Consider the following 12,105-nt stretch of genomic DNA (forward strand, 5'->3'; position numbering starts at 1 on the left):
TATTATTTTATTTTATAATCTATAATCGAAGAACAATTGAATTGTATGGTCCTCTTCTTTAATGATCTGTTTAAAATGTTATTAAGTATTTTCCCTTTCTGTAGTGACTTTTCCAACATTAAACAAAATAAATACCCAGCATGCACATCTGCATTCCATTTGAAGGCTGTAATAATGATTATTTAATTAGGTTACGTGCCGGACTCTGCGACAACGTTACTAAGCAACGTCAGCGTGGGTCACTTAATATTCATGAGCCCGATCTTCGCCATAGTAGGATTTGTACTGCGGCGCGTTGGCCGGAGCAGCGCTGATACAGCGCGAGCGGGCGTGACCGACGCTGCAGACTATCCTTCTGCGATGAAGGTCGTTTATTGTAACTGAAGAAACTGTGGCAAGATGTGGGGGAAGTCAAGAAGAGCCACAACTGTTGAATAACAAAGCTACTATGTCATCATAAATGTCCTGTATTCACTAATATGGTGAATGCATACATATAAGTCATATATATATGCACCATATATCTATATCAACATGAAATAAATGAACAAATAAAAATGAAATGAATTAATGAATTAAGTAAAAAAACAGAGGACATGTTACAGTCTCACCCGCAACAACCTAATCATTTTAACAACTATCACATTGTCATGTCATTATATTACATGTATACAAATGTGAGAATTAGATGATTAAAGGGATGATCAAAAATGAAAATTCTGTCATCACTTACTCACCCTCATGTCGTTCCAAACCTGTATGAGTTGAACACAAAAGAAGATATTTGAAGATTGCTGGTAATCAAACAGTTGGTGGTTGCCATTGATTCACATAGTATTTTTTCCTGCTATAGAAGCAACCACCAACTGTTTGATTACCAGCAATCTTCAAATATCTTCTATCTATCTTGTAGTTCTCAGTTATAATGCAAACCTTTTAGAATTTGGATATTTATTAAAATAAACTGTAAATTCAGTATTTATATGTCTATGGTTGACACCCTCTCATTAGCATGTTGTGCAGAGGAAAAACAAATGAGTGATTAAAAGAAAACAGCTAGGATGAGTTTAGCATTTCCTTAAACATTTTCCATTTGGCCACCAATTTATTTGATTTATTTGCTTATATTTCATCACACGTTTAATTATTTATATACGTATTTAAACAAGAACACGTGTATTTATTTATTTTTAATTTCTGCAGGTTTGGTCCTCCATATAGGCTAACCGAGACTTGTCATTTGCACTTATATATTATTGCTCTTTTGTTAGTTGTGACTGCTTTTATTGTCCTCATTTGTAAGTCGCTTTGGATAAAAGCATCTGCTAAATGACTAATTTTTTTTTATTTTTTTTATATTAAGTAAATAAATGTACATTCAAAATAGGCATTGAATAAACAATATTAACAATTAACAATTCTCAAAGGCAGACATAGTTGCAATTACAATATGTAACAGTGAAGTTTTACATTAAATGTACAATCATGAAGAGCAATGAAGAACAGAAAAGGATACAAAATAAAATATATAAATAAATTAAAATAAAAAATAACAGTAAAAGCATTTATAGAATAGTAAGTTCTTACAAGGGGTAGCAAACTAAAATGACTAAATGTAAATATAAATGTAAACAGACGACGAAGAAACAAGATGGGCGGGGCTTCGATGCGTCTCTGTCGTCATCGGCAAGCGACGAGTGATTCAACTCGGATGCGACAAGTGTGATATTTAAGCGTCAGTAACGATATTGCGTGTGTTTATAAAGAACAGTTTGCTCGGTAACATTTCGGTAATGTCCTCTCGATTGTGTTTCTTTTTATTCAGACCGAGAATACCCAGATCACGCGGTGCGGGAAGTCTTTCATCACGTACAGCTAGAAGCGAGCACGAGGAGGCACAGAAACGAGCTGCGAACAGCTCTTTATACCTCACTGACTCGTTACTGGGGTCTGCTGTGTCACACAGAGGCGGACTGAGTTTCTGCAGGAGCTTCTCCTCTTCTGTGTGCAGGACAGCTGCAGTCAACACACTATCACCTGCAAAGTAAGATGATGCTCTTCTGTCAGTGTTTACCTTCTTCTTTAGAGGAACTTTTGACTGCTTGGGTCACGTTCAGTCATTTAATAGTATATTTGGTCTCTAGGTGTGCTCTATGAAGACTATATCCAAGCTGGCCTATCACAGGGGTGTTGTCATAGTAACTTGTCCCGGATGTAAGCACCACCACGTGGTCGCAGATCACCTGCAGTGGAGGGGAAAAGGTGTGGATGTTCTCCTGCAAGAACATTATTACAATTAAAAAAACATTTTTAGATGTGAGGGACCCCCATCCTACAACTGAAAAAGCATTCTATTATAATACATTTATTTACATTAAGAAAGGCCCAGTTTATACTGTGAAAAATGACTAATTATAAATGTGAAATTTTATTTTGGAAAATATTTCTATTACAGTTTATTAATAGAATAATATTCCCCCCCCCCCCCTGCTAGATGTACGGTTTATTTATTTAAATCTAATCTTCTTATTATTTTAATATGCTTTAATCATTTTAATTTGTACAATTATTAATTTTTATCAATTTTTATTTAATATTTTTTATTATTATTTTATTTGTATATTGTTTTTCTCTAAACTTTTCCACAGATCCCAGTTTTAAAAACCCCGTATACAATGATTAAAGTGTATTTTTCCAAAAAATGAATTATACATATAAAAATTATTTTTCGTTTTATCAAATGTTTATGTATATTTTATCTAATGTTTAAATGTATATTAATTTTAATAATTCAATTTTTTATGTTTTAATTTATTTAATAGATTTTTTCCCAATTATTTATTTGTATAAATGTTTGTTTATAACTTTTCCACGGACCCCCAAGCACTCCATTGCAGCCCCCTGCAGGCCCCCCGTTTGAAAATACCCGCTTTAAAGCATTATGACCAAAACTTCACTGAGAAGTTGACTGCTGTATGTTCTGTGTTGCCATAGAAACATAGAGGAGATCCTGGCTGCTGAAGGAGAATCAGTGCGAAGAGTTCAAGAAAACGAGGCCCTGGAAATTGTTGCAGAGGAATCAATAAAAGAGGCATCGAGAAATAATCCAGATGAACAGAAACCACCACATCTGAGCGATGATTCAGACAAAACATGACTGACATTGTCAACTGCATCACTGGACATTTATTATTGTGATATTTTTAATAATCTGATCACTTTGGAGTAGTTGTTTTTAAGTGTTTGGCTCCCCCTTGTGGTCACTGCAACATTTTCACTTGAATGCCCTTTGATATTTTCAACTGCATGAATGCAACCAAATCAATAGTTTTTGCAACACTTTTACGCTGTTCACGAGTTACATACGTATATATTAATGTATTTGTTTTATTTTTGTTATATCTGTTGTCCTCATTTGTAAGCCGCTTTGGATAAAAGCGCCTGATAAATGACTAAATAAATAAAAAATAAATATTAAAAATTTAACTTTCAATTAAAGGGAAATAATGTTTGTTCATTGTTTAAAAAACCGAATAAAAAACAAGCAAACATAAACATTTGAAGAGGGACATTCGTCTCTCTCTTTCTGAAATTTTTTTTTTTTTTCATTAAATAATAATAATAATATAATTTGGCAATGAATAGTAATAAAATAAGTATAAACTTAAAATGAAAGGCTCTCTATAAAAAAATAAAATAGACGTTTGGGAATAATTTCTTTTTTACGAAATTAGAAAAGTGAAACCAAAACACTGCAATGAACCCAATTCCAAAATAAGAGAAACTTTCTTCGAAGCGGTGACTTTACAAGTTTCGTGGAGTTTGCGTAGCGTGCTGTGACGCAGTCACGTTCAAAAGCGACAGCGTATAAATAGAAAAATCCGGTAGAATGGCAATCAGCAGAATCAGGGATCTGACGATGGGCGGGGCTTAACGGTTAGGATAAAAAAAAAAAATTCCTCCTTCAGTTCTACACAATCTATTCTCAGTTCAGCATATTTTAAAGTTTCTCAATATCATTACTCAATTGTAAAATTATTGTCTAGAACCCTAAAGAAGCGTCGCATAGACAGAGTGGGTCACATGACAACAGTTACTTTTCTCAGCGCTGCGCTAAACGGACCACTCACAATCGTTTGCAGTTGCTAGACACGCTGCTTTAAAACAGCATTCTACTGAAGCGGTTTGCACTTACATGTCACGAATCAATCTCAGGCGTTTGTAGATTTAAAAGATGATACTTTCTAATCTACAAATGTCTCCAGTAAGGCAAAAAACATCAAGAGATTTGAATGAGCCTCAATGGGGACTCGGCTTTCCGAGTCACTGAGCGCCCCTGGAGGAACAGAAATGCCCCATGAACATTTACTAACTACGTACAGTAACGCTGGAGTATTAATCGGCCGTGGCTGATAGTGAAACCAGGCGGAAATCGAGCACACGCCGCCCAGACACATGCCCGATCATCTAAAGAAAGAGTTTATGCATTCAGCCGCACTCCATACTTGAAGAAAGCGCTGGTTTTGTTGCTGTACCAGCATGAACTCAGCCGGACTGCTGCGTGAACCCGAGCGGCCGCGGCACAGTCCTTTCCTGATCGGGGTGAGCGGAGGAACGGCCAGCGGAAAGGTACAACACACTACATGCATGATGGAAACTGATGCATACTGCTGTTATATGCATGCAAACCTACAAATGTTGTCTCTTCGATAAGTCACAGTCAACATGCACCTCTTTTGTGCCTTAAATATATAGTGCATGTTTGCATTTAAGTGAAATGCATGCAGGTTAAATCAAAATCTATCAAATGCACAAGAAAACAGCATGCAAAATGTAATTATAGAGAAAGAACGTGTTAATAATTCATATAGCAATAGCAACAGGCCCTTAAAATCTAGTGTCACTTGTAACAGTATCTGTAATGATATTCAGGCTGATGCAATTGCAAGCCAGATTGTCAGTCCAGGTCATTAACTGCTGTTTTTCTCCTGTCAGTCCACAGTGTGCGCAAAAATCATGGAGCTGTTGGGTCAGAATAAGGTGGATCATCACCAGAGGAAGGTCACTATCGTCAGCCAGGACAGTTTCTACCGGGTTCTCACTCTAGAACAGAAGGCCAAAGCTTTGAAAGGCCAGTACAACTTTGACCATCCAGGTAAAAAACAATTGGAAATGATTCGCCCATGAATAAAAATGCTGTCATCATTTACTCACGCTCATGTGGTTTGATCTTTATGCCCATAAAACACAAAACCACTGCGAGAAGGTCAGGAAAACAGATCTTGAACGACACGGGGGGGTCATTAAATGCCATTTTTCAATGCACTAGTATGTTTTCTCTCTCTCAGATGCGTTTGATACGGAGTTAATGTGTCAGACGCTGAAAGACATCGTAGAAGGAAAGGTGGTGGAGGTTCCTACATATGACTTCGTCACTCATTCCAGGCAATAAGACACGCTTTTCCCTCATAATGACACGTAAAGCACTGACACGCTCTCTCTTCACATGTACTTTGATAGCGTGTGGTTGTCTGAGAACAGACTGTCAATCGTGTGTGTGTGTGTGTGTGTGTGTAGGCTGCCAGAGAAGATATGTGTGTATCCCGCTGATGTGGTGCTGTTTGAGGGGATTCTGGTGTTCTACACACAGGAAGTCAGAGACATGTTCCACATGAAACTGTTTGTGGACACAGACTCAGATGTACGCCTGTCTCGCAGAGGTAATGCACAAATTATAGTTAAAGCAAACTCTTGTGTCTTTTTATGTTATATAATATAAAATACACATTTCACATTTTCATCTAGTGTTTATAGCAAGTTTTGTTTTTTTGCATTTTCAAATGATTGCAAAAAAAAAAAATATATATATATATATAACTTTTAAATATTTTAAATGACAGCGAAATAGGTTCAGGTTTTGCTCTTTCCAGTTTTGTTTTTATTTCACATACACATTTCAATTTCATATATACAATTGTATATCCAGTTTAAAATTCTAATATCTATTCTCATTATAGTTACAAAAATAGTACATCTTAAGAGTTAAAAAAGCTTCAATACATTTAAAAAAATACATTTTAAATTGGCAAAACTTATTAGAGGAACTTAAACTACATGGAAAAATATAATCCTACTAATATTACAGTCCCCGAACTTTTCATCGGTTTTAGTTTTCAGCCGAAATGAAATGTTTCATTTGTATTTATGGAAACATAAAATATTAGAATAATTACCCTAACAGTGTGTTCATCATGCGTTTAGTTCTGCGCGACATGAGAAGAGGTCGAGATCTGGAACAGATTCTCACGCAGTACACCACGTTTGTTAAACCAGCTTTTGAAGAGTTCTGCCTTCCGGTGAGAAAACACACAGCAAAAGCCGAAATGACATTTGAGAGTTGTGCTATAGTAATACGATGCATTCACGACATCTGAAATCTCTCCCCAACCTCTCAGACCAAGAAATATGCAGATGTCATAATACCGCGTGGAGTTGACAACATGGGTAAATATCAAAAGGCAATACATATTCAAAAATAAGCCTTGCTTTTCAAAACTGTTCCTTTTCTTTTGTCTCTTAAATCTTCTTTAGTGGCAATAAACCTGATTGTGCAGCATATTCAGGACATCCTCAACGGTGACATCTGCAAATGGCAGAGGGGTTCTGTCAATGGACACGCCCACGGGCGGAGTCTAAAGAGGGGCGTGGCTGAACACAGCAAGAAATCTAACGGAGGCGGGATTGTCCCAGTGAAACGCCCCCTACTGGAGCCCAGCACACGACCACATTAACACACACACACACACACACACACACTAAAGAGAGTCATACAATCAAAAAACCTAAACGCTTGAATTTTTCTGCATGCTTCCAACACGCAAACTCTGTCAGGCTCAGAATTTAAAGGAATATTTTTTAATTTTTTGGTGAACTATTCCTTTAAGAATGCCTTCTGCTTCTTATCGGAGTCATCTGACCCTTAGCGTGACCTTTAACCTGTAGTCACATCTTTCTCAAAGAGGAACTGTGCTGTATATATAAAATAGTCCTACATTACTTGTCAGATGCTAATCAGATTAATCTCTACTCATATGTTTCTAATAACAGTCGGTACCTATAACAGGGTAAACTCAACACAAACAGTCCAGTCTGTATTTCACTGCCTGATCCGTCTCATAAGGTTATAATTTCACCACTCTAAAACTGTTACTTACACCTATAGAATAAAAAAGTCAACTTGTTTTGTTACTATTGTCAAGTATAATGGCATTTTAAACACCTGAAATAAAGTTTCAGTGCTGCCTTGTCTAGATCATAAACTCTTGTTTGGTCAGGATAAGACATGAAATAGATGAAGTAAAATACTTCTAGTGAATTATAGCAATAGTTTAGTATTTAAAATATTAATCTCACTATCACTGATGTGGCTATTTTTAATGTTCTGTATATGTTGTTCACCTCACTCTGTAATTTGTTTCTAAATGTAAATATGATAAAATGGTTCATTTGTAAACAGGTTTTGCATTTTTCTTGTACAAACCTTTTTGAAATATTAAAGAAAACATGCTTACGTGACTTGACGTCTAATTTTTTTTTTACATTGTTTTATAAAAAAAAAAAGTCATTTCATTTTCATGTTTATTTGTACATCGCTTTTCAAAATAGGTGATGTACCATAGTAAAACATGTAACTACTGTGGTACTTGAATGACTAATGTTCATTTACACCATTGTATTTGTCCAAGAAACACGGTGTTATCTATGAGGTAATATTCTACCATAGTATGATTCTGAATATCCAAAAAAACATACACAAAGAAAATCATGGTAACATATCTAAAAGCAATGACCATGATATTTGCATATTACTACAAAATACAGTACTGTTCACTAGTCTGGGGTCAGGATGTTTTTATGTTCTGTATAATATATGTTGTTCACCTCACTCTGTAATTTGTTTCTAAATGTAAATATGATAAAATGGTTCATTTGTAAACAGGTTTTGCATTTTTCTTGTACAAACCTTTTTGAAATAAAGAAAACATGCTTACGTGACTTGACGTCTAATTTTTTTTCACATTGTTTTATAAAAAAAAAAAAGTCATTTCATTTTCATGTTTATTTGTACATCGCTTTTCATAATAGGTGATGTACCATAGTAAAACATGTAACTACTGTGGTACTTGAATGACTAATGTTCATTTACACCATTGTATTTGCCCAAGAAACATGGTATCTATGAGGTAATATTCTACCATAGTATGATTCTGAATATCCAAAAAAACATACACAAAGAAAATCATGGTAACATATCTAAAAGCAATGACCATGATATTTGCATATTACTACAAAATACAGTACTGTTCACTAGTCTGGGGTCAGGATGTTTTTGAAAGTCACCAAGGCTGCATTTATTTGATAAAAAAAATAATAATTATATTATGAAATATTACAATTTTAAATATCTTTCTATTTGAATATATATGTTAAAATGTAATTTATTTCTGTGATCAAAGCTGAATTTTCAGCATCATTACTCCAGTCTTCAGTGTCACATGATCTTCAGAAATCATTCTAATATGCTGATTTGCTGCTCAAGAAACATTTCTGATTGTTATCAATGTTGAAAACAGTTGTGCTGCACAATATTTTTGTGGAAATCATGATACATTTTTACAGGATTCTTTGATGAACGGTAAGTTCAAAACAACAGCGTTTATTTGAAATCGAAATCTTTTGTAACATAAATGCATTTATTGCCATTTTTGATCAATTTAATGCATCCTTGCTGAATAAAAGTACTAATTTCTTTGGTAATGGCAGTAGTATGGCCCTTTTTTGTAGGTGTAAACATGCTAAATATAGTGTTGGAAAAATTCAAAGACAATACAAAGAGAGCCGTTTTATTGGTGGTTGAATATGCAGGATGTTATAGGTGTAACAGGAAATAAATTCCCAGAAGGCAGTAAACATCACAGACGCCGCACTCACTCACACACACTCACACACACACACACACACACACTGAAGAAAGCGGCTTCAGCTTCCCTTCTCCCATTTATGAATAACAACGTTCTGTAGAAAAGCCACATTCACACATATATACACACACACACACACACAGAGCGCTCTCTGGTGCCCAGAGATCACAGCATATTCAGTCCTCGAGTTTTTTGCCTCAATGTTATTTTAGTGTACGACTCAATTGGTTTGAAAATATATTTCCTCGTAACTGCCCTCTACATGATGAGAGATTATACATCACATCTGTACATGTACATATACACAGAACATATCATACACATCCCAAAAGAAACAAAAGCCTCCACAGGCACACTGTCAAACCGCTCGTCACCAGGCAACACTGAGCCCCGCCCCTCTGTGTGACATCATAGTCCGCACAGGTAAATGTTAAAGTAGTTTTTTGCAATAATCAATTATAAAATTATAAATTAATTTTGGATAAAGGAAAAAAAGCCATTAAGACACTATATTCATGACAACTGAGCATATATCTAAATTTTGAGCCTTATTCATAAAGCATGAACAATTTTCTTAAAGCTTTTCTTATGTATTGAACAATTTAATGATTTTCTGTTTAAATCTTTCATAAGCCATTCTCACGTAAACTTATGAAAAATTTGTTGTTTTTGTTTTATGAACGTGACCCATTTTCCCCTTCAAATTAGCATACATTTAATTCAATATTATGTTTGTACCGTATGAATGCACTTTGCTATTTAATTGAATTTAAATGAATCTATTTTTATATTAACGTATTTTTTGAATTTTTTTAATTAATGTATTTTTTTGCATTTTGCAAGCTACTGAGAATTGGGACGAGAAAGAAATGTGCATGAAAAGGAATAGTTGTGAAAATAATGTCACAATGCAAATTTTTCTTCTTTTTTTTTTTAAGTCAAAAAAAGCACACGTCCTTGAGGGTTTTCATGGGATTCGAGGGGCTGTCAGCGTTGTGAGGGGGTAAACAGTTGTGATGAGGGTTGCACATGGTCACACACAAAACAATATTGCAAGACGACATGAAAAATGAGTCCAAACGTCCAGTTCATTCTTTAATTTTCAAATGAATATATTCTATATAGTCAATTACTCACTGCATCTGTCAAAACATAATCATTTCAACAGATCAGCGAATATTCCTTATAAAACGCTTATAGGATTGCACACATGTTTCCCAATCGACCCAGTTGCACAGCTCCAAACGGGCGAATCAGACCTTTGGAAGGTCAGATGGTACGTCCGAGCGGGACAAACTAACACGAACTCACTCCATCAGGCACAGTGTATTAATATCAAATGAACCAAGCCCTCTTAGAGTGTGTCTTTCTGTACAGCCACACATAGACACACGCAAACATAGCAATTTATAATGATTTAGCTTTATATCACAGCATTGGGGTCCTCTCCAGCCCTGTGTGCGAGCGCGAGTGCGTATCTATACTGAATTAGGATTCCCCTCGTGAATTTTTAAAGTCAACAGTCAGGGAAAAAATACTGCCAATGTCTCAGTTTATTGGTGCAAATAGGAGCTTGCGTGTCTCGGTTCAGCTCCAGAACCGGATTAAGAACTCTAGGGTGGGTTCCCAAGGTTCTGCAGGAGGTTCAGGTCTCACCGTAAATTGTCTCTGAGGTTCTAGATTTCAGGATCTAGGTCTTCTCCTCTCGCTCTGTCCTGCGGCGCGAGATGTTTCGTGGTTTGATCTTGAGCGAGAGCTCCCATAACGCCTCCTCCGCCAGGTGATCGCTAAAGTCGTTGAAGAACGAGACGATGTCTTCGTTCCGTTTCAGTTCGTAGTGTCTAAAATGACAAAAGAGAAAAATGTATAACTGAACCAATTTTTAAATCAGTTGCTAGTGAAATCAGCAACTGATATATGAAATGTATATTAAATTAAACATTATTAATAAATTAAAAACATCATATAATAATTCATATTAACATGCATTAATGACTTACACATGAAATAATCTTACAATCTTACTTAATTAATCAGCTCTAAAAAAATTCTGCATTGAAAAATTGATAAACCAGAAGTATGAATTTCTATCTCATAATGACTTAGTATCTCATAATTGTTTGTCATAATTATGACTTTTTGTCAATCATGACGGTCATAATTGTGTCAATGTTGACTTGTCATAATTACGACTGTCATAATAAATATGACTTTGTCATTACTGTTCTTTTGTCATAATTATGACGGTTTATTTCATAATGACTTAGTATGTCAATTTTGACTTGTCATATTTATGAAAGTCATAAGTTTGTTTTTTGTCATAACTTCAACATCATAATGACCCACAGTATATCTAATTTTGACTAATTACATCAATTTTATTTGTCATAATTTAGACTTTTTAAGTTGATTTTGTCATAATAAATATATATGTGACCCTGGAGCACAAAACCAGTCATAAGTAGCACAGGTATATTTGTAGCAATAGCCAAAAAAAACATTGTATGGGTCAAAATTATCGATTTTTCTTTTATGCCAAAAATCATTAGGATATTAAGTAAAGATCATGTTCCATGAAGATATTTTGTTAATTTCCTACCATAAATATATCAAAAGTGTATTATCATTAGTAATATGCATTGCTAAGCAATTTTCTCAATATTTAGATTTTTTTGCACCCTCAGATTCCAGATTTTCAAATAGTTGTATCTCAGCCAAATATTGTCCTATCCTAACAAACAAATTGACCCTTATGATGGTTTTGTGGTCCATATGTCTCTCATAATTGTTTTTGACAATTTACTTTTTATCTCATAATGACTCAGTATCTCATAATTTCAACTTTATACGACATAATTATTTTTTTTGTCGTAATTTTGACTTTTTATGTCACTTATTGTGACTTGTCATAATAAATATGACTGTCATAATTTTGTAACGACTGTCATAACTTTTGTCAATTTCAACATTTTATCTCATAATAACCCACAGTCTCTCAGTATCTTTGACTTTTTGACAATGTTTGTCATAATTTAGACTTTTTATGTTGACTTTGTCATAAATATATATATATATATATATACAGTATATATATACATAACACATAATTGTGTTTTTTGTCATA

At 34.7% G+C, this 12,105-nt stretch overlaps 1 protein-coding gene and 1 long non-coding RNA gene across 2 annotated transcripts; both read left to right on the forward strand.

The window, feature by feature from the left end:
- Positions 1-1,660: 1,660 nt before the first annotated feature.
- On the forward strand, positions 1,661-3,400 carry LOC107599405 (uncharacterized). Its single transcript, XR_001610663.1, has 3 exons — positions 1,661-2,044; positions 2,145-2,262; positions 2,995-3,400. It is a non-coding gene; the product is annotated as an uncharacterized lncRNA (long non-coding RNA).
- A 936-nt stretch (positions 3,401-4,336) lies between these two features.
- LOC107599365 (uridine-cytidine kinase 1-like) lies at positions 4,337-7,483 on the forward strand. Its single transcript, XM_016290931.1, has 7 exons — positions 4,337-4,629; positions 4,996-5,155; positions 5,349-5,445; positions 5,578-5,720; positions 6,262-6,356; positions 6,456-6,504; positions 6,592-7,483. Exons 1-7 carry the CDS (start codon positions 4,540-4,542, stop codon positions 6,789-6,791), a joined length of 834 nt encoding a protein of 277 aa, XP_016146417.1. The 5' UTR covers positions 4,337-4,539; the 3' UTR covers positions 6,792-7,483.
- Positions 7,484-12,105: the final 4,622 nt, after the last annotated feature.

Source organism: Sinocyclocheilus grahami, unplaced genomic scaffold (genome assembly GCF_001515645.1).
Source record: "Sinocyclocheilus grahami isolate Dianchi unplaced genomic scaffold, SAMN03320097.WGS_v1.1 scaffold265.1, whole genome shotgun sequence".
Taxonomy (NCBI): Eukaryota; Metazoa; Chordata; class Actinopteri; order Cypriniformes; family Cyprinidae; genus Sinocyclocheilus; species Sinocyclocheilus grahami.

What these genes read in the sequence shown, in the direction of transcription:
- LOC107599365 (XM_016290931.1), top strand. Translation starts at nt 4,540, where the DNA reads ATGAACTCAGCCGGACTGCTGCGTGAACCCGAGCGGCCGCGGCACAGT. An exon ending in GAGGAACGGCCAGCGGAAAG is followed by an intron (nt 4,630 to 4,995) that starts GTACAACACACT and finishes TTCTCCTGTCAG; the next exon opens with TCCACAGTGTGCGCAAAAAT. An exon ending in GTACAACTTTGACCATCCAG is followed by an intron (nt 5,156 to 5,348) that starts GTAAAAAACAAT and finishes TCTCTCTCTCAG; the next exon opens with ATGCGTTTGATACGGAGTTA.